Source organism: Sapajus apella, unplaced genomic scaffold (genome assembly GCF_009761245.1).
Source record: "Sapajus apella isolate SASKATOON/1434 unplaced genomic scaffold, GSC_monkey_1.0 scaffold20, whole genome shotgun sequence".
In the NCBI taxonomy this organism is placed as follows: Eukaryota; Metazoa; Chordata; class Mammalia; order Primates; family Cebidae; genus Sapajus; species Sapajus apella.
Window position 1 is genome coordinate 7358122 of NW_022436960.1, and position 23257 is coordinate 7381378.

The 23257-nt window shown below is 46.5% G+C and overlaps 1 protein-coding gene across 3 annotated transcripts in view; it reads right to left on the reverse strand.

The window, feature by feature from the left end:
* Positions 1 to 1917: 1917 nt before the first annotated feature.
* The window catches only part of CUNH14orf132 (chromosome unknown C14orf132 homolog), a 47485-nt gene continuing 26145 nt past the window's right edge, over positions 1918 to 23257 (reverse strand). For 2 of the 3 annotated variants that reach the window (XM_032287495.1, XM_032287497.1), the window contains exon 2: positions 1918 to 2500. In XM_032287495.1, the coding sequence (XP_032143386.1) occupies positions 2276 to 2500 (225 nt within the window). In that variant the 3' untranslated portion in view covers positions 1918 to 2275. Of the gene's footprint in view, positions 2501 to 17466; positions 17835 to 23257 lie in introns of those variants that run through there. The other variant, XM_032287496.1, reaches the window with a different exon arrangement.

Genomic DNA, 23257 nt, shown 5'->3' on the forward strand with positions numbered 1-23257 from the left:
CAGAGCGGACGAGTCTCCAAAACCCTGGATCATCTACTGCTCTGACACTGAAGAAGGAGAGAGGCTTGAATACTGAATGTAACTGACATTTAGGCCAGCGGGTGGAGGCTGAGGGGCCTCCACAGGGAAAACTCCTGCAGCCAGAAGCACCCAGTGCCTGGGATGCTGGAGTCATCTTCCGTGCTAGAAGACATTCTTTTCTCCTGCCTTCTCCTCCCTTCACTGGAGCAAACACAGAACCTTCTCTCCCAACTGCCATCTCCATGGGCCACTGGAGGCCAGAGAGCTGCCTCCTGCATCTTTACAAGGGCCAGGCCCTCCGAGGGATATGGGGTCAGAAGGGAAGATTTGAGATTTGAGCATGTGGGGAGGAGTGACTCCATGAAGCTGTCAAGCAACCCTGCCTTGGCTCTGGGCTTCTCTCCTTGGGCTTTTGCATGGAGACATCCATCTGTTAAAGACCTTGGTTAGGGGGCAGACCTGGGGTTTGATGGAGAGAGACTTGCTGGAAACACCCATGCACACCCTGGCTAGCTGCCCAGACCACCCTCTGCCCCGTCGGTGATTCCAGGAGTTCCAGGGAGATGGTCCATGTCCCTTCTCCCTCATTGCCAAGGTCAGTTTCTTTGCACTTGTGACCTCCTCTTAAGCTGAAGCTGGTGGATGATATACGGCGGCAGTGACGGATGTGACCAGTAAGAACTGGCGGCCATGAGCAGGCATTGTGTGGAGCCAGGTTTGTAATCCTATTATCATGGCGGCTTCCAGAGAAGAGTGCCACTTCTAGACAACTAAGATGTCCCTTTGCCTGTCATCAAGAACACTCAGTTCTCCTGAGGCCATAGTGGCAAGTCCAGCTTTTTTGCAATTGTCCCTAAATATACACAGGGCTTCCTAACCAGCTTTTTAAGTTTCTCTATCACAGAGGGGGTTACTGATGTGATTCTTCTGTTTTTGCAGTGTAGAAAGTGAGGAGAAAACCTCTCTGGGCCTAGGGGTGAGTAAGCCCCTTTCTGGGACCTTTCTGGATCCATCTGCGTGGGTGGGAAGGCTGCCTTGGGAAGGTGTTGGGGGTGGGAGTGAGTCCTGTGCAATGGGACTTCCTAAGGAAGAAGGAAAGTGGGCCCTTCTCTATGGTTTTTTACTTGGAAGCTTCCTTGTTTGCCAGGTCCCCCAGATGCTGATTTTTAAGAATTTAAGGAAGTGGCTTGGGCAGAAGCACTCATAGCTGGAGGAGAATGCACAGTATCCAAACTGAGCGTAAAAGATGGGTATCTGAGTGGCCTGCCAAGCCTGCACCCACTTTCTGGACATTCTCCTGAGGGCAGCTTCTCAGGAACCTCCTCAGGGAAGTGCTTAGTTGGGGCAGAGAGAGCAGTGAGCTGGGAGTGAAGACGCATCTTTCGGTTCTGACTCCTCCACAAACTACCACAGGTGAATTGCCCCCCTTTCTGACCCATCCATTGAATCATTCAGTGGACACAAACCTTGTTCATCTCTAAAATTCCATAATTCCTTGGAGAAGAAAGAGCATCTTCACATGGGTGGCCTGAAGAGTCCACGGCTTGGCAGATCTAGCTTTTAAAGACATCCTCTCCTCTTCTTAAAAAGAAGAAAAAGTCCGACCAGCAGGTAAAAACCACCACTGACACCCCTAGAAACCCCACCCTATTACCAGTAAACCCCCCATTCCTGGGTCTCCCGATGCACTTGGGTCTTGGAAAGGGCTGGGTGTCTCATGATAAAGGTGCCGTTTCAAAGTCAAATCAGGACCATCCAATGGCCCTATCAGATGGCCAGCTCTGAATGTGAAACCAGAATTGGATGGGGAATGCTGAAATTCTGAGGGCTGCTCTTGCCCCAGCACCCCATCAAGCCCTAGATTTGATAAGTTTGCATAAAAACAAGACACACAAGTGATTATTTACCACCAGCAAGCGACCATCAAACCATGTCTGTGTTTTAAACCTAACTAGCTGCTCCATCTGCTCTCCTGTTCTTGGAATGTAGTTTCAAGAATCCCCAATCTGCCTTCTGAAGGCCTTGCCCTGTCATGCCTCTAGGAACAGGAGGCCCATACTTCCATGTTTTCTGACTCAGTTTGACCGCAACGTTGGATATTTGAAATCAGGGCTGCCAAGGGGAAATTCCAGAAGGACGGCCGCTGCCCCTGGTCAGAACTCCTGGTTCTAGAACATGGGAGCAGCTAAAAGCCAACAGCAAGACAGAGCCATATGCCAAGCCTCACCCCATGGTGGTGCAGAGTGCGCCATCCTCAGAAGGTGAAGGCGTACACCACGCCTACCACCACGATGTTCCCCAGCGTGGCTATGATGGCAATCCATAGCAAGACGGCGTCGTTGGAGGATCGAGGAGGATCTTCCGGCTGGCCCTGGCCATTGGAGGCCGCGTGGACATTGGCAGAGGAATTAAACAGGGAGTACTCAGTGCTGAAGTCCTCATTGGGTGAGTCCATGAAAGCTCCTCCCATCATGGGCAGCTGTGAAGAAGGAGAGAGAGAATTATCCAGGGCCGCAGGGGCTTGGGCAGATGTACCTTCTGCAAGGAAAGTGGCCTGGTTAGACGGCCCCACATGAAGGGACCACTTCTACTGACCTGCAAAACAGGGCTTTGCTTTTGCGATTTTCTAATGGATGGTGCATATGGTAATCGATAAAAATTAGTGTGCACAGCATCCTTTTGAGGCAGACATTCTCATGCCCACGCTACTGTGAAGGCATCAAGGGACTCACCCAACAGCTAGCTGGTGACTCACCAGCACTCACCAGCCATTCCCCTCCCCCCATGCCAGGCTCCTCCAGCCATTCCCCTCCCCCCATGCCAGGCTCCTCCATGACAATATGAGTTGTAAAGTTGTAAAATGCCTTCATTCCTTGTGTGTGTGTGTGTATTTTATTTTTAGTAGAGAAGGGGCTTCACTATGTTGGCCAGGCTGGTCTCAAACTCCTGACCTCAGGTGATCCACCCTCCTCGGCCTCCCAAAGTGCTGGGAGTACAGGCATGAGCCACCACACCCAGCCCCTCTTCTAATTTTAAAAATAGTATATGCTTAGCATAGAACACTAAGAAAATATAAAATAGGATAAAACATGAGAATCATGATCCCACCACATAATCATTGCTAACATTTTGATGGTTTTTCTTTGCAACCTTTTTTCTTCTGTGTGTGTGTGTGTGTGTGTGTGTGAGAGAGAGAGAGAGAGAGAGAACACATTTAAATTTGTTTTTTAATCCCTCTATTAAAATGGCCATCAAAATTCCATTTTAACAGTTGTGTATTATTCTATCACGAACATAAACCAAAATTTAACCATTCTTCTTGAGTTGGAGATTTAGCAATTTCCACTTTTCCTATGAAAAATCATACACTGATGAACATCCTTGTACATCCATTAGCATGTACATGCGTCCTTGTACACACATTGTTATTTACAACAGAAGGGCTCCCAGACTAAGGTAAAGCCGCCAACATTTCTGAGTCAATGAGTATGAACAGTGTACACCTTCTGGTGGATAGGATCAAATATCCCAGAAGAGTGACCCTAATTCCCACTGCCCACACTGCACATCACTGCACACGGGATGCCAGAATGTTTGCATCCATGGATCAGAACTTCCTATTTCTGTTTCTAAAGGTTCTCTGCTGTGCAGACTTCAGGTGGGAGGTGGGGTGCTCCAAGGGAGGGGGTGATCCTGGACACAGCAGTGAAAAGGAGGCCCTTCCCTGCCCCAGCCCAGGAGGCCCATGTCCAGGCTTCCCAGCCTCCCCCAGGCCCTCTCCAGAGGCAGAATGTGCATGTGCATTCCCAGGCTGGCACAGACACCTATTTGACCCATAATCGATGTTTCTTTTGAAGGGAACCTGAGTGAATGAACACGACACAGTGATGCCTGCATTGGGTGCATGAGACAGTAGTCTCTGTGGAGCTCCGGCTATGGTCAGGGGTTGTGCTAGAGATTGTAAAATACTTTCAATCACTCAACTATCCTGGCGGAGGCTACTACTGTAACCCCATTTTACAGATGGATAAGCAGAGGTCAAGGCCATAGCATTAATGTGTGGTGGTGTCAGGGTTGAGAGCCAGGGGTGTCTGACTGTGAGCCCAGGCACTCCCTGCTCTGCATGCAGCCCCATGGGCTCCAGGGTCAGGCTCCTGGAACATGGGAGGCACACAGGTGCCTGGGCAGCTGCTGTTCAGAAGCTCCCTGGCCCACCTTGAGTCTCACAAGGCTCTTCTTAAAGGATGACCATTACCAGGCATCAGGTGGTCCCTGAGCATCTGCTTCCAATGGGCTTCTGCCAGAAGGCACTCGGCACCTGTATTCCTAACATGGTGCTGTCCCTCAGGGACGGGACAGGGCAGTCATTGACCTTGGGAGTGCAGTGACTGGGAGGGACTGCCGTGGGGCTCAGAGCAGGCCAAGTGCAGTTTCATCGGGGGGCTGCAGGTTACCATGCTGGGTTTACCCCTCGAGGGGTACATTTTTATATAAGTACTTCTTATATGTATAACATACTCCATTAATATATTTAAATATAACGACCAATGCAAACGAGAATATAACAACAGCTTTTTATGCTAAAAATATAATTTTAAGTGGAAATAAAAGAATTGCAGGTAGATGGGGTGCAGGAGAATCAGGCACATACCAGCTAATGGACAGCTTCCCATTGCCTAGGCGACATCATCACTGCCCTTGCCCGGCCTGTCCACAACAGACCACTCCCAGACCAAGGTAAAGCTGCCTGGTGGCCTCTTAGAAAGCAGGCTTAGGGTGGGAAGTAGTGCTTCCTTCCTCTTGGGCATGGTGAGGCTGCCGGGGCTTGTTCTGCTCCCACATTCCCCGGTAGCCCCTGGCAGACTCCCCAGAATTAACCCGTGTTCCCGTCCCTTCCCACTCATTGCATGTCGCTCCTTCCTTGCCAGGACCATGCCGCTGGGTGCTCAGATAGACGCCTCCCTGGACTCCGCTCGTGGGATCTGACCCACTCTCCCACCCTGTGGAGCTCTCTGGGCATACGTCCCGTCTGTCTCCTCTCTTTAGGGCACATGTAAATGTGATGAGCATTTTCATCCAAATCACTGGGGAAAGAGGAAGAGAATCTGGACAGAGCCTTTTGTGGGGCCCACATGGGCCCTCCCGCCAACCAGGTCAGGGCAGTGCCCTCCAGCCTCTCTGCACCCCTCATTTCTCTGACTCCCTTCAGATATTTATTTAATGCCTCAGTTTCCTCTTTCTGCTGTGACTAATTGCCACAAGACAAGCACAGTGGCTGAAAACAACACCAACTTATACAGTTTCAGAGATCTCACTAGACTAAAATTGAGGTGTTGGCAGAGCTGCACTTCTGGAGGCTCCAGGGGACAATCTGTTTTCTCGCCCTTCCCAGCTTCTAGAGGCCACCCACATTCCTGGGCTCATGGCTCCTTCCTCCATCTTCAAAACCAGCAGTGTGGCACCTTCCAATCTCTCTCTCATCTTCCAGCCTCGCTTTTAGAAGGGCACTTGTGATGACACTGGGCTCCCCTGGCTAATCCAGGCCACTCCGCCCGTCTCAAAATCCTTAATCACACCTGCAAAGTCCCTTTGGCCACGAATGGCAACCCATCCACAAGTTCTAGGAGTTAGGATGTGGACCCCTTGGAGAGGACATCATTCTGCTGACCATACCCCAGACTTCTGTTCCAGAAAGGAGGGAGGATGGTGTGCGTAACTGGATGTCCACCTCCCACTGGACAGAGAACTCTTGAAGGCAAGGATATGGTCTACTCATCACAAACTCCCTCAGCCCCATTCTTAACAAACAAATAAAAGCCACAGTAAAAGCATGTGTAATTAATGAATTTGAAATCAGCAGGAGGGTTTCCCACAGGCGGTACTTCATACACCCCAATCGTGGAACTCCCAGCTGTGGGACAGGCCTCATGGGGAGTCCCCTTTGCTGCACCTGTTGTCGGAGCTCAGAACTGCTAGAGCGAATGGTCAGTGTTGGGCAGATTCTGCTGTTTTGGAGCGTGGGAAATGAGGGTGGGTTCTGGTGTCAGAAAGTTCGGAGGTAAATCCTCCTTTGCCACATATGGTGACTCTTGGGTGAGTTACTTATCCACTTGCCTCAATTTCCCTTCTGTAAGTAATGAAGCCAGTGCAGTCCAACCAGTGAGACTGCTGCAAGCAGTGAATAAGATCATATATAATAAAGCATGGCCCAAGACAGTTACACAACAGTTACCAATATTCCTTCCCTCTGTTGTCCTTGTAGGAGAGTATTATATTCATCTCTTACCCAGCTGCTTAAGCCAAAGTGAGGAAATCAGGAACATGGCATTTCTGGTCATGTGCTTTTTGTGTGATAGATAACCAGATACTCATGTTCAGTTGTCAGCAGATGGCTGCCCGTGTCCCCCGTGTATGCTGAGACAGGTGGCTGAGAGGCGCTCCAAAGCTGGTCAGCCCTGTTGCTCCATCCGTCTATCTCAGGTTTCTTGGTTTTATTAACAAAATAAATTGATATTTTTTTTTCCTTTGTAAAATAGGTTCTAAATTGAAAGTGCTGAGTTAGACACAAAAATAACTTAAAACAGCAGGGTTCCATGACTTGAAAAAAAAAGTCAGTTTCAATTCCATCATTTGAAAGTTTCAAAAATTTGATCAGGAGCTGGCCTCTGGTCAGAATGAGGGGTACTGGCTGAGGTCATCTTGGAAGCAGGTGTCGAGAGAATGTCACTCTCAAAGCCCGCCCAACCAACTCCGGTCTATTTTAGCCATCTATTTTAAAGATGCCCATCTGGTGCAGCACACCACTGCTGGACACGAGCAACTCAGCTTCTTATACCAGCGGGCAGGGGTGGCCACCAGCCTTCAAGAGAACGGCATTCTTGGATGAGGTTTTGACTCAGAGCAGATTTGGGGCTGTGACCCTTAACCTTAAACCCTAGAAAAGCTACTGTGCAGAAGAGAGAGTGGCTTAAGGGGACAGAACAAGAAAACAGTCTCCTCTCGCCGAGTTAGACGCCAGCAAGCAGGACAACACAGGATGACCTGGGGGGTGATGGGGGGCTTCTTTCCTTATCAGAGGAGATATTCACATCAAGATTTTAAAAAAAAAAGTTGGCTGGGCGTGGTGGCTCATGCCTGTAATCCCAGTGCTTTGGGAGGCCATGGTGGGAGGGTTGTTTGAGGCTACGACCTCAAGATCAGTCTGGGTAACATAGTGAGACTCCATCTCTACAAAAAATTAAAAAAAAAAACCTATCTGGATGTGGGGGTGCACACTTGTGGTCCCAGCTACTAGGGAGGCTGACGTGGGAGGATGGCCTGAACCCAGGAAATGAAGGCTGCAGTGGGGTAGGATGGTGCCACTGCACTCCAGTCGGGGCATCAGAGACCCTGCCTCAAAAAAAGAAAAGAAAAAGCACTGTTGGCTTGTGGAAGAGAGAAAGCTGTATTTTCTGCCTACACCTTTCAGAAGGCAGGATCTTCCATGGCACCACAGTATCCCCAGTGCCTGAACTGGAGCGGCACTCAAAAAATATTTGGTGAATGAATGAATTCTAGGACCATCAGTCAAGAATCCTGAGGGCATGATGAGATTTGGCCCCAGGGCCAACATTGCCTTGTGGTGTCATCTAGGCCCATTTCTTAACCACCTCTGAAGCCGAGGTTTCTCAGTTAAAAGCGGAAAATATTAGCCAGGCATGGTGGTGTGTGCCTATAGTCCCAGTTACTTGGGAGGCTGAGGCAGGGGAATCGCTTGAAGCCTGAAGGTGGAAGTTGTAGTGAGCCGAGATAGCACCACTGCACTCCAGCCTGGTGACAGAGTGAGACTCTGTCTCCAAAAAAAAAAACCGGGGAAAATAATAAAGACAGCCTCATAGAAGGGAGCTGCTGGGAGGTTCTCAGCACTGGATGAAAAATGCTTTCTTGGGGAAAAAGGCAAGTCACAGAATAAACTCAGATAGCATTCCTGATCAAAAACATGCATGTGTAATATTATTATGTATTATGCATGGATTTATACATAAGTTAGTGAAAGTATCAACATGGATTGTGAAGCCAGATTCATGGTGGCGGCTACCTCTGGGAAAGGAGGAGATGGGACAAAGGAGACTGATTTCATCTGCAGTCATTTCTTATAAGGCAAGACAAGGCAAACATGATAAAATATTATAAATGGCCTATTCTGGTCAGTGGGTGTATGAGTGTCTGTTATTTTTTGGTACTTTGCCTTGAAATTAAGAGCAGTGCATTGAGCATTGGAGCACACCACACACGTGATGGTTACAATTGATCGCGGCCGTGGGACTAAGTGTTCTTTGAATTCAGGAGGGTGTCCCAGGCTCAGGGTTCCTGCCCCACAGTGTTGGGGCACCATGTGGCATGTGGTGGCTGAGTGCAGTGTGGGGGAGGTCCCAGGTGGTTGGGCCATCGTGGACAATGAGACAGCCTCTCCCAGAAGCCTCAGAGGGCCCTGCCTTCCAGACAGTCTCCACCTTGCTCCCAGAGCAGAGCTGCTCCAAGGAGTAAGGGGGCCTTTAGGTCTCCACCTGTTCCTGTAAGGAAGAGACAGTAATATAATTCTAAGCTGCACCTCTACAAAGAAAGGAACGGAAAACGCTTTCAGAAGGAAATCTTTAAAGTGTGGTTATCAGAGAGGACCCTGGCAGGCCTTTCAGAGGCCAGGTAAACCTGAACCAATGAAAGTGTGATTGTGATGGCTTCTGATGCAGGGGCCACCAGACCCTCCTCCCTTAAGTGAAATCTCAGTGCCCAGCTTGACCTCACCTGTCCTGCGGCACCCTGGCCCAGAACAGCTAAAATCTGATGTTCCTGGGCAGTGAATTTTAGAGTTAAATTTGTTTGGGGGTAAAGACAACTATGTCCCCGGTGGGCTGTGCTGCTCCCACGCTACTCTGGGTCTGGAGACCTGAGATCTGGCCCTGCTCCAGCCCCACCTCATCTTGGAGCCTTACATACTGGGAAGCGGCTTGGATGGGTGATAGCTAAGGTCAGAAGTCCCTGCCTAATACTAAGAAGGCTGAAGTCAGTTATAGACTATAGATGGGCCTAAAGTGAGTGCCTGTGTGGCAAATATTGCCCTATAAACCTTCAATAAAATTCTCAAACAAAATATAAGTTGCCCAGTTAAATCTGAATTTCAAATAAACACCACCAAAACTTTTACCATAAGTATATCCCACATATTAGCATAAGTATATCCCACACATGGCATGGGATATACTTATTCTAAATAATTATTTATTGTTTATCTGACAATGAAATTTAACTATGTGTCCTTTATTTGCTGCATCTGACAACTCTATGTGTGGCTAATCTAAAAAATAGCAGCAATTTCAGAATTTGCCCAAGGAAACACGCCTTCAGTTTTGTCTCTTCAGAACACACCATCTGTGGCCCAGGCTCTCTAGGGGACCTGGCACATTGGAAATCAGCAGGAACTGCTGGGAGGCTGGGCTCTGAAAGGTACAGTGGCCTCCTAATCTGGGACGGGCGGGACTGCAGGACCATGAACAGGCAGGCAGGTCTTACTGAAGGGATGGGCGGTGCCTGAAGAGGCCCCAAAAGGGGATGTGAGATCCTGGTGCCAGCCTAGTCTGCCTGCTGGACTGGGTCACTTCTGTTGCCGGGTCTGTTCCCTATCTCAACACGAGAACTCCAGTCTGGGACCCACAGGACCACTATGACAATAGGTGAATATGATAAAAGGCGCAGATAGAGTAAGCCCAATGCAGACTACAGCTCAGAACCCTAGGCAGGTGCCGACAAGCAACGGCAGAGGACCCCGACAAGAAGGCAGCAGCAGCTGGCTCGGGGAGAGAAGACAAATCTGGAGAAAGATGGGCTTCGTGAGCTCACTGGGGTTTGGCCTTCTTTATCTCCCAGGATTGAGCACAAAAGCTCTAGGAGAAACCCCCCCTCTCTAGACAGAAGACGAAGAAGCCAGGCTCTTGTGAGCTGACAGTTTGAGGGGAATCCCCAGTTTTTGCTTGTTTTCCCTTTTTTTTTCTCTCCTGGCCCTGCCTCTCAAGACAGTGTCAGTTGTTGAGCTGTGTTGCCATGCTCTTGACGGCAGCAGTGACAGTGACCTAAACACAAGAGAAAACCCTTCCCGCTGGCCAGAGGAAGCGGGGGAAGGGCCCCACGGTCTGAAGAGTGTGGGGGCTCCCTTGATCTCTTCCATTTTCTCCTACAGCCTTGCCCACAGGGTGCCCCGTGGTGAGACCTGTGCAGCAGGACAGGAAGATGCAGCAGGCAGAAACGCCGGCTTGGCAGCCGGAGGGTTAGGCAGGCAGTGTCAGGGAAATCCCAGAGGCTTTAGCTCATTAGCTATCCTTAGTGTATTTTATATGTGGCCCAAGGCAATTCTCCTTCTTCCAATGTGGCCCAGGGAAGCCGGAAGGTTATGTGAACCTGTACACATTTTGGGTCACCCCAAACTGCATGCACGGAAGAGATTCAAAGAAGCACTGTAAAAGCTCTGATAGCTGAACTATGGCACAAGCCCCTGCCATGTCAAGACTAACCCCTGAGAGGTGCACCTACAAGACAGACCCAAACGGCACGGCAAAGGCTTTACAGTCTGAACGACATGCAACCACTGCTTATAGCAGGCGACAGAGAATTTTCAGGCTAGACCCAACCTGCTAAAACAAAGCACTTCTCTAACATTTTTAACACGATGCAGTGTACTAGTTTGCTCTGGCTGCTGTAACAAAGTACCCCAGACTGGGTGGCTTAAACAACAGAGATTTAGTTCCCCACAGTCCTGGAGGGTGGACGTCCAAGATCAAGGTGTCGGCAGGGCTGGTTTCTTCTGAGGCCTCTCTCCTTGTCGTGCAGGTGCACTTTCTCCCCTTGTCTTCACATGGTCTTCCCTCTGTGCATGTCTGTGTCCCAACTTCCTATTCTGATAAGGACCTCAATCATACTGAACTAGGACATACTCTGGTGACCCCATTTGAACTTAACCACCACCTTTAAAGACACTATCTCCAAATACAGTCACATCTAAGGTATTGGGGGTTAGGGCTTCAACATAGGCATGGTGAGGGGGCAACAACTCAGCCCATAGCCCCCAGCATCTCCCAACATAATATCCCAAACTCCCAGAATCCAATCCAAAATTATCACACCTCAGCACTTCTCTCTTGGTATAGAAAGAAATAGGAAAACAAGGATACAGAAGACCTGTACACACCATCAACCAACAAGATCTAATTGACATATATTGAACCTTCCACCCGACAACAGAATACACATTCTTCTCAAGGGCACATGAAATTGTCACCAAGACAGACCATACCCTGGGCCATAAAGCAAACCTTCACAAGTTTAAAGGAATCAAAATCCTATGAAATGTGCTCTCTGATCATATTGGAATTAAACTAGGAGTCAATAACAGAAAGATATTGGGAAAATCTCCCAAAACTTGGAAGCTAAACCACATACTTCTAAATAATCCATGGGTCAAGAGGGAGGTCTCGAGGGCAACTGCCAAATACTCTGAACTGAATAAAATTGAAAATACAAGTTATTAGCATGCATTGATGCAACTAAAGCAGTGCTTAGAGAAAAATTTATAGTCCTAATTGTTTATATGAGAAAAGAAGAAAGGTCTCAATTCAATAATCTAAACCAAGCTTGTCCAAACCACGGCCCACGGGCTGCATGTAGCCCAGGATGGCTTTGAATGGGACCCAACACAAATCCATCAACTTAAAACATTACGAGATTTTCTTCTGTTTTCTTTTTTTTTTTTTTTCTCATCAGCTATCGTTAGTGTATTTTATGTGTGGCCCAAGGCAATTCTTATTCTTCCAATGTTTCCAGTGTGGCCCAAGGATGCCTTTAAAAGGTTGGACATCCCCGATCTAAACTATACCTTAAGAGCTTAGAAAGAGGAGAAGATTAAATTAAACCAAAAGCATACAGAAGGAAAAAAATAATAGAGATAAGAACAAAACTCAATAAAATTAAAAACAGAAACAAAAGAGAAAAATCAATGACGCTACAAATTGGTTCTTTTAAAAGATAAATAACATCGATAAACCTCTCACCAGACTGAGCAAGAAGAGAGAAAACACAAATTACCAATGTCAGAAATGGAAAAGGGATATTGCTACAGACTTCACTGACATCAAAAGGCAGACAATAAGGAATTACCGAGATGATTAAAAACAACTACATACCCGTAGGTTTGACAATGTAGGTGAAATGAATCAGTTCCTTTAAAAACACAAACTACCAAATCTTACTCAAGAAAAAAAGATAAGCCACACAGTCCTTATAGCTATTAAATAAATTAAAATTTTCGTTAAAAATCCCTGGGAAAAAATCACCAAATGATTTTGTTGAAGAATTTATCAAAAATATAAGGAAGAAAAATACCAATTGTAGACATTCTGTTCTAAAAAATAAGAGGAAGGAACACCTCCAACTCATTTTATGGAACCCTTCCCAAATCATCTTAATGAGGCAGCATTACTCTGCTAACAAAATCAAAGACATTATAGGAGCAGAAAACTGTGGATCAATATCTCAAATGAACACAGACCAAAAGCAGTCAACGAGATATTGGCAAATTGAATCCAGCAATATATAAACAAGATAATGCAAAGCATTCAAACATTCAACATTAAAAAAAAATCAATCCATATAATTCACACCACACTGATAGAACTATGAAGAAACAAAACAACCATATCAATAGATGCAGAAAAAGCATTTGACAAAAATAAACATTCACTCATGATTAAAAACTCTTAGTCAACTAGAAATAGAAAGGAACTTCCTGGATCTGATAAAGAACATCTAGAAAACAAAACCAAAAAACCTATAGCTAACATCATACCTAATGGTGAAAGAGTGAATGCTTCTCCCTACGATCTAGGGAATGTGGGAAGATATCTAATCTCACCACTCCCATTCAAAATCACACTGAAAATTTGTGCCAGTACAATAAAGCAGGAAAAAGAAATAAAAGTCATATCTACATAGATGCCTTATATATAAAGAAGACATAAAACTACCTCTAACTGTAGAAGTTGTGATTGTCTATATAGAAAATCTCAAGGAATTTCAAAAAAATCATATGACTAATAACTGAATTTTGAAAGATCATAGAACACAAGGTAAATATTAAAAGATCAGTTGTATTTCTACACTCAAGCCACAAATAATATGAACATAAGCCAAAAAGCACCATTTACAACAACACCAAAAAATAAAACATCTAGTGTAGATCTAACAAAATATGTGTAGGATCCAAATGCCAAAAACAACATACTGATGAGATAACGAAGAAGATGTATAAATGGAAATAAATGGAAATAAATGGAAGAAAATAAATGGAGAGAAATACTATGGTCATGAACTCAAAGACTCTATATTGCTAAGATGTGAATTCTCCCCAGATTGAGGTAGAACCTCAGTGCCATCACAGCAAGAATATTTGTCGATGCCAACAAGCTGATTCAAACATTTATTTGCAAAGGCAAAGGACTAAGCATAGTTAAAACACTTTTGAAAAAGAAAACAAATTTGGTGAACTCATGCTACTGTATTTCGAGACTTATTATAAAGCTGCAGTTATCAAGACAGTGTAGTGTTAGCAAAAGGATGGATACATACATTAAATGGAGGGTCCAGAAATTAGATGTGCATAATATGTCAAATTAATTTTTGAAAAAATTGCAGAGGCAATTCAATGGAGAAAGGATAATCTTTTCAATAAATGATGCTGGGACAAGTGAACATCAATATGCAATGATGCAGAGAGAGATAGATATGTGAACTTGGAACACAATCTCTTACACAAAAATTATAAAACAGCAGCAGCAACGAAAACAAAACTCATGCCTTATACGAACAATTCAAAATGGATCTTAGACCTAAAAGAAATCATAAAACTATAATACCTTTACAAAAATGCATAAGAGAAAAATGCCTTTAACCTTGTGTTAGGCAGAGTTATTAGATCCAACATCAAAAGCATAACCCATACAAGAAAACACTGCAAACCGGATTTTATTAAAATTAAAAATGTTTTCTCCATGAAAAACACCATCAAGAGAATGAAAAGACAAGCCACAGGCTCGAAGAAAATATTTACAAAACATCTATCTGACAAAGAATTTATAAGTAGAATATATAAAGAACACTGAAAACTCAGCAACAAGAAAACAACCCACTTTTTGTTACTTCAACTTCTATTTTAAGTTCTGGGGTCCATGTGCAGGATGTGCAGGTTTGTTACATAGGTTAACACGTGCCATGTGGTTTGCTGCACAGATCAACCCATTACCTAGGTATTATGCCTAGCCTCCATTAGCTATTCTTCCTGATGCTCTCCCTTCTCCCACCCTTCCTAACAGGACCCAGTGTTTTGTTCCGCCCATGTGTCCATGTGTTGTCATTGTTCAGCTCCCACTTATAAGCGAGAACATTCAATATCTGGTTTTCTGTTTCTGTTAGGTTGCTGAGGATTAACAACTTCCAGCTCCATCCATGTCCCTGCAGAGGACATGCTCTCATTCCTTTTTATGCCTGTGTAGTATTCCATGGTGTATATGTACCACATTTTCTTTATCCAGTCTGTCATCAATGGGCATTTGGGTTGATTCCATGTCTTTGCTATTGTGAATAGGGCTGCAATGAACATACGCATGCAGGTATCTTTATAATAGAATAATTTATTATATATTCCTTTGGGTATAGGCCCAATAATGGGATTGCTGGGTCAAATGGTATTTCTGCTTCTAGATCTTTGAGGAACTGCCACACTGTCTTCCACAATGGCTGAGCTAATTTACACTCCCAGCAACAGTGTAAAAGCATTCTTTTTCTTTACAACATGTCAGCATCTGTTGTTTCTTAACTTTTTAATAATCACCATTCTGACTGACATGAGATGATATCTCACTGTGGTTTTGATTTGCATTTCTCTAATGATCAGTGATGTTGAACTTTTTTTCATGTTTTTTGGCCATGCAATGTCTTCTTTTGAGAAGTGTCTGCTCATGTCTTTTGCCCACTTTTTAATGGTATTGGAAAACAATCCGCTTTTAAAAATTGGTAAAATATCTGAACAGCTAAATAGGAGATATGTCACTGAACAAGAAATATATACAGAGGGCAAATAAACACTTGAAAAGGTGTTCATCATCATTAATTAAGGAAATGTAAATTGAAACCACCATGAGATAACTCTACACATCTATCACAATGGCTAAACTTTTTTTTTAATTAACAAAGTTGTTTTTACTAAGTTTTGGTGAGAAAGTGGAGGAACCGGAACTCTTCCCACCTTGCTGTGGGAAGCAATGATGCAGCCATTTAAAGAAAACAGTTTAGCCAGTTCTTACAAAATTAAACATATGTTTGTCATATGACCCAGAAATCCCACTTCTACATATTTACCCAAGAGGAATAAAGACTTATGTTCACCAAAAACCTGTGTGCAAATGTTTACAATAGCTTTATTCCTAAGTGCCCACACTGGTAACAATGAAAATGTCTTTCAACTGGTGAATGGGTGAACTACCATCCATTCACACAATAGAATACCACTCGGCGATAAAAATGAACAAGTTACTGACGTCCACAACGACATGGGTGAATCTCAAATGCATTTGGTTACACTGAATGAAGCCGTATGGGAAAGGCCATTTAGATGGTATTCTGGATGAGGCAAAAAACAATGGGGTGGACAACAGCAGACAGGGGTGTGTAGGGTAGGGGGTTGTTGACTGTAAGGGACAGCAGGAGGAGATATTTTGGGGTGATGGAAAGTTCTACATTTTTATTGTGCTCATGGTCACAGGGTTCTGTGCATCTGTTAAAAGTTAGAGAAACATATCATCCCCCTCCCAAAAAATTAATTTTCTGGTATGCATATTAGCAAGTAAATCAAAAGTGCACCTGGGAAAGAGACTCTGGCATTTGCTCTGAGCCAGGCACTGTGGCAAGCCCAGCATTCATCATTCCATGCAGTTCTCAGGGCCCCTGGGATGTAGTGGTAGCTTTCCCACTGCACAGACTCAGCTGAGGCCCAAGCGCCCAGAGCCAGGCTGGACCTCAACCCATGTCTGCCTCCACATCACAAGCTCTTTCTACAGTGCTGAGATGTTACTGCCTATATGACAAAGATGCTTGGCAAATAGAGACTCAGTGGACCTCAGCCCATGGCAGAGGTTACTGTGGCATTTCGACAGGCCTACAGAGGACCTGCAGAACGTGTGACAACTTTCCTGAGGATGCACTCAGAAGGATTCTCCAACAGCATGGGCATGGTTCCCGGAGTCCCTGGCCTTTCCATTCACATCCCCACCTTAAACCTAATGGCGTTCCAACCTAGGGGCTCTCTTGAGCCCTGCATGCCCAGTGTGGAGTCTGAGTCAGAGCTTCCAGAAAGAGCTTCTCCCTCCACACCAGGCCTCCCTCCGCTTCTCTGTGAGGCTACATTCACATGGCTCTCCCATGCATGCCCTGGAGCTTTGCTGAGGCTCGAGCTGGTTGATTTTAGCAAAAGTCCTTTGTGACGAAGGTCCAGGGCTGGAAAGGCACAAGGCAGGGTGGACGTCCACCAGCCCTGGCAGGGCGGACATCCACCAGCCCTGGCAGGGCAGCCTGTGTGTCCCACCTCCCTGCAGCTGTCCACACTCCCCCTGGGGCCAGTCTCTTGCTGAGACACCTGGGGCTCTCATCACCACAGAGCAGGGCTCAGCTTCCCAAGGTTGAGTGGCACCATCCCTCAGGGTGGCAACAGGCTGGGTCCACAGGCTGCCACCTGGAACCCTATCAGGAGAGAGGCTGGGACTGTGGCAAGCTGGTCAAAGACTGGGGATCCCCGCTGGGCAGTGTGTGTGTTTATGGCTTAATTGGGGCAACCGCAGCAGTGATTATGGCAATCAGAATGCTTGAGTTTATGCCACTAAATCCGGGGAAGGCAGAGAAGAGAAGGGGCTTGCTCAGGGCATTTCACTATAGGAGAAAAACCCCTGGTGATGAAGGCTTGGAGGGAGGCATGGGCAACAGAGGGAGAGTGATATGGTTTGGCTGTGTTCCCACCCAAATCTCATCTGGAATCGTAGCTCCCCAAATCCCCATGTGTTGTGGGAGGGATCTGGTGGGAGGTAATTGGATCAGAAGGGCAGTTAACCCCCTGCTGCTGTTCTCGTGATGTGAGTGAGTTCTCACCCCATCTGATGGCTTTATAAAGTGGCTTTCCCCTCTTTTTCTCAGCACTTCTCCTTCCTGCCATCATGTGAAGAAAAACATGTTTGCTTCCCCCTCCGCCATGATTGTAAGTTTACTGAGGCCTCCCCAGCTATGTGGAATTGTGAGTCAATTAAACCTCTTTCCCTTATAAATTACCCAATCTCAGGTATGTCTTTATTATCATTATGATAATAGGCTGATTCAAACCTCACTGGATGTTGCTTCCCCATCTCAGTACATCACCAAAGGCTCAGAGTGAGCTCAGCTGTCTCTGCAAACCGCAGACAATGATCAATGACCGTCACAGCACAGCAGTCATTAACTCACAGTGGCTTAGCTGCCTTCCAGAGATCCTACCACCCTAGGGATGAAGAAACTAAGGTGATTCAGGTGCACCCCACAAAGATGCAGGGCATGCAGCTACATCCCTGCACACCTTCCATCTGAATCTTCAGAACTGCCAGTGACTCTGGTGGGGTAATTTCTATCCATCCCTTTAACAAAAGGGGATGCAGAAACTGCCTCTAGAAAAGGTTAAGTGATGTGCCTAAGGTTAGTCCCTCAGCTAACAAGGAGTACAAGGGGTCAGCGTGTGTGTGTGTGTGTGTGTGTGTGCACATGCACGTGCATGCACATGCATGCACGCATAAATGTGTGTGTGAGAGAGAGATAGAGAGAGAGAGAGAGAGACAGAGAGAGACTTCATGTACACAGGCGAATGAACCTTTGCAATCCACACACCAGTTCAAATCAGAATCTGGGTTTCCTGGTACATGCTTCAAGTGTCTCCTCCTCCTGAGGACTTGTGTTTCTACAAACATGGCTGCAGTTTTATCTCCACAGGCTTCTTCAAGGAGAGAGAAAAGGAGAGACCTTTAGTTGGTGCAGAAGGAGAAGAATGAGGTGGCAATAGGTAACTGGCTCCAGAGAGGGAAGGCTGGGCTGAGGTCAGCTCCAGCGATCCAAGGGAAGGATGGCTACCTGGCTATGATACACGGAGATGGGCAATCGATTATTTAAAAAGTAAACAACCAGATAAGGACCGTAGGACTCTAGGCACCTAGACTTAGTCACCAAGGAAAATGGACAATTCCAAGGGCACAACCCAAGTGCCCTCCACAGTGGAAAACCCTCCTTTGTCCACAGGGTTCCTACCTCATACTCCTGGTTTAGCCCCAGCTACAAGTGGAGGTGAGGTCTGGGGGTGCATTTCAGCGAATCTGCCTGGCTTAGTACAAAAGCCGACCCATGTTCCTGGGGAAGGGCTCTCAGGTGTGGAATATTAAGCGGAAGCAGGATGATGGAATGCGCTGTGCATTTCCTCCCCGGGGTCTTTGGAAGGCCCTGGAAGAAATGCTAACAAGCACAAGGTTGAAGACTTCTCCTCAATGAGAAGTCTGTGCCAAGAGCATCAAAATAAACTTCCAGCCTTAAAAAATAAAGGTTGGTTGGCGTTTGCTGGGAAGAAGGGATCTCACAGTAGAAAGCCATCCTCTCTAAAACAATACACATTGAGGTTCTTTAAAACTTAACCCCATGTCATCAAGGCCTTCAACTCCATTACACAAGCAACTCATGAAAGGCCACGGGCATATATCAGTCTCTGAGCCCTGGGCTTTTGAGGCCAGTGGAGGAGGCTGAAGCCTTCGAAAGCCACTTGCCTGCCCAGGCTGACTGCCCCAGCTCCAAACTGGGCTGCCAGCTTCGTGCACATCACATGCATGCCCTGGCTAATCATGGTGTGCTTCACAGGGAGGTGGAGGTGGTGTCTTCCCACCACACAGGTATTAGAAATGAGGCTTTGATGGTTTAAATATTTCCAAAGAACCAGAACTTGAATTCAAACTGCCTGAGTATCACGGTATATTTTGCAAGATTCCAGGATTATAAAAATCAATAGTCTCTACCAAACCTGTATTAGTCGATTAGTCTGGATTCTCCAGAGAAACAGAACCAATAACCTATATTAAGAGATTATACACACACACACACACACACACACACACACACACAAAGAGATTTATTATGAAGAATTGGCTTATGCAATTATGAAGGCTGAGAAATTCCACCATGTGCCACCGGCAAGCTGGAGACCCAGGGAAGCTGGTGGCAAAATTCATTCTTAATTCCAAAGGCCTGAGAACCAGAGGAGCTGAGCAGGTAAAACCCAATCCAAGAGTGGAAGACAATGTCCCAGATGAAGCAGATAGGCAGGGGATAAAAGGGACGAATTCTGCTTTCCTTCTCCCTCAGTGGGCTGATTGATGCCACCCACATTGGGGAGGGCCATCTACTCTGCTTGGTCCGTGGATTCAAATGCTAACCTCATCCAGAAACACCATCATGGACACACCCAATCTGGGCACCCCAGGGCGCAGCCAAGTTGACACCTTAAATGAACCATCACAGTCCCCTGGTGCTCGGCACGGCGCCTGGAGCACAGCATGTGCTCCAGGTGACAGCTAATGGGCAGAACTTGGCAGAGAAACCAGGTGCATAGGCTTTTGCTGATGAATGCGGCCATGCTGTTCTCCCAGGGGTATTAAGCAGCTGCTGCTCCCTACATGGTCCGTGTGCTCCTCCTGATAGAGGTGGAAATAGAGAGTTCCAAAGAGTCCGTCCCTGCTTTGGTCTCATCTGGAAGTAAGAAATCCTTTTCTACTCCCTGTAGAGGGTATCAGCGGGTTGGGTCTGCCTCTTTCTACAGACAGGGAGGTTGAAGGCTGGAACCAGCTCCCATGCATCTGCAGTGAGTGCCCGCCAGATGGGGCATGGAGCACCCTGCCTAAAAGCACTCACATCACACACCTGGGAATGGCTCCCAGGCCTCCTCTGATCCCCAAACCCCAAAGCCTTTCTCATTAAACTCGTCCAGCCCTGCAACATGTTGGGGTGACATCCTGCAGAGAATTGTTCTCCAAATCTGGCTGTTTTGCAAAGAAAAAGAAAACAAAACATAATTTTGCCCTTTCATTCAGGTTTCCAACGCACAGGGAGCTGCCAACCCTTTTTGGGCTGTTCGCTCATTCAGGCTGCAGTTAAGGGCAAGATTTGCTACTGGATATCAGTACTTGCCACTCTCCTTGGCTAATGTTTCTGTGCTGCAGAGTCTTCAATTTACAGCGAGGTAGATGAAATAAAAATGAAAGCTAATATTTATTGAGAGCCTGCTCTATACCAGGTATGACCTGAGCACTTTATAGGCATGATTGGGTTTTATTATTGCAACCCTATGAGGTGGGTGCTATCATCACCCTTGTTTGACAGGCAAGGACACAGGCACACATGGTAAAGAAGACACAACCCTCTGGAACCCCTATGTGGCCACTTCCAGGTGCTAACATTGTGCAGGAAAAGGAGGGCTGCTTTCTTCCCTCAAAGGGCACCTAAGCTGGCATGGAAGGTAGAGGGCATGCCTACAACATTCCAAATGTGACCAGGCACAATGACACTGGGACCTGCACCGAGCGCACGCTAATTTTTAGAGCAATGTTCATGTTTGTTGTGTGCCTCCCCTGTGAGCACTTTACCACTGTGCTATCTTTCTGGTTCAGCGGAAGCTCTCAAAAGGGATCCCACCCAGAGCCCAGGGATGGCAATGGTTTCAGATCCAGTCCCCATGCATTGGCCACACTGGCTTTCCTATCTCCCCATGAACTGACATGCCAGGTGAGCTCAGGCGGCCGCCTTGCTGCTGGCACGACTGCCTTTGACGGAAATGCTGGCCTGCCCCTCCACTGCCTGCAGGTCCCTCCGTCTGTGCTCAATTTTTCTCCTGAGCCCCTCTGGGCACCCCAGCATCTAGGCAGGGAGACACAGTATCTTTGGAGTAACAGCTGCTCTAACTGGGACTGGCTGGTGTCCCCCAATTTTTACAACAGCTCAGCAAGAGATGGCTCAGAGAGGGATGTTCACTTCCTTGAACTGGCACAGCTCATATGTAATTGATCAGGAATCAAAATCTAGATCTACCGACTCCACTCTCCTCACTCTGGGCTGAATTAACAGCTTTCTCTGCTGGGGTCCTACACTAATTTATTCCTAGAACTGACAAAATATTCATTACATTACATGTATTATAGTACATTGTATTAAAATTATGTTACAATATATTATGTTATGTCACATTACCTTATAGATACATGTGTACTTATTTTACATTATAGTTAGCTGTATATTTGTCTATTTTTCTTAGGGATTGTGAGCTCTTTAAGGATATGAGCTGAGTCTAAGTTCTCTTTGAATCCCAGTGCCTAGCACATCTACTGACATAGAGCACATGCTAAAAACATTTTTTTATTTAAAAAAAGTTTACTCAGTCAATTGCTGTGTGTTGAGCTACTCGATGTGGTATATACATGGTGGAGGAGATGGACCAATTTTCTGTGTGTTCGACAAGCCTAGACCCACAGTAGGACTCAGGGAAATAAAGATATTTTTGGAAAGTCTGAGAGCATTACAGAATTTAGAGGAAAAAGCAAATTCACCTCTTCTGAAAGCGTTGCCATAGTAACTGAGCACAACGCATGGGGAGAAAACGCAGTCTCATCAGAGCACATCATCGTAGATTAGCAATAATCGAGGGAGCACTTGCCCTGTGGGGACAGCAAGGCTCAGATGATGTGGTCCAGGGCCCTGGGGACCTTGTCCTCCACACGCATCCCACAATCCATGGTAAGAAGTCAGGGGACCAGGACAAGCCCCAGAGAGGCACAGAGCAGGATGGCTAAGAACCTCAAAGAGAAAGAGCCAAGGCCAATTTGAGACGCCCCACCTCCCTGGCTGTACCTGCGGAGCTCCTCCACCTGGCTATGGCTTCCTGAGGTAGGATAAGGGGGAGAAGGCTGTGCCTCTGTTGGTTCAGCTATGAGAAGTTCGGGTCAGTCTCACTGAATCTCAGCAGTCAAGCAAAGCAAAGAGGATGGGAAATTTAAAAATTTTCCCTTAGGGAACAGCTGGCAAAGGTTGTCATAAATTAGTATTTATTCTACCCCAATTAACTTGATAGCATCTTTGAAGTGATTCAGCAGTGTTATTGGAACCAAATGGGTGTCCCCGATGTGGGCCAGCAGCCTCCTAATCAGATTAAATTCCTTTCCACTGCGCAGAGAAAGTCTCTGGGCCTTAGGAGGATGGATGGGGAATTTGTTTGTTCAATTGTTATCTCATTCATTGGCTAAACAGACATTTTACTGAGCACCTACTACATGCCAGGGGGTCAGGTTGGAAGCTAGAGGTAACAAGAGAAAAACTATGTAATCCTTATTTTGGAGGAAGAGAGAGAGAAAGGCAAAGGCAGGTGTGGGGGGTTGAGGCGGGTGTGGTGACGAAGGCTAAGAGGACAGGACAAAAGGAATAAAAGTGAAATTGAACATCATTCTCCCTCAGTGAGCACACACATCCTGGAGTGACGTGGGGAGCCAGGGCAATGGCAAGCCCAGTTTGTTCACCTCCCTAAGTGGGTCCTTTTGGTTTATTTTTAAACTTCCTCTCCTCTATATGGCAAAATTGCCTTTAGTAGTAATCATGGCATGAAACAACAGCAACAGAAGGCCAAATTGTCCACTAGAGGTGCACATCGGAGTCTCCAAGGGAACGTTATAAGACGCTAGAGTATCCTCCAGCCAGTGTAGCTCTCAGGGGAACGCACTGCACCCTCTTCCCAGGGGCTCCTGTATGAGCAGAAGAGGAAGGCCCAGAGGTGGCTGTCCTGTGCCAACACAATCCGGCTCAGGACCCTGCAGCCTCAGCCAGTACACCCAGCTGGGTCAGAAGCAAGAGAAAGACTCCCCCCATGCTACACATCACGTCCAGGAAGTCATATCAGAATGCTCTACCTGTGTAAGGGAGGAAGAAAGCACACCGGGTAAGGAGGAAGACAGGGCCAGAGGAGCTAAGGGAGGTGGCGCCATGTGTGTGTACAATCCCTGCCAACCAGCGAGCCCGTTCAACAGAGCTGGCCTGAACGGAATCCCAGCACAGAAAATGCAAAATGCCA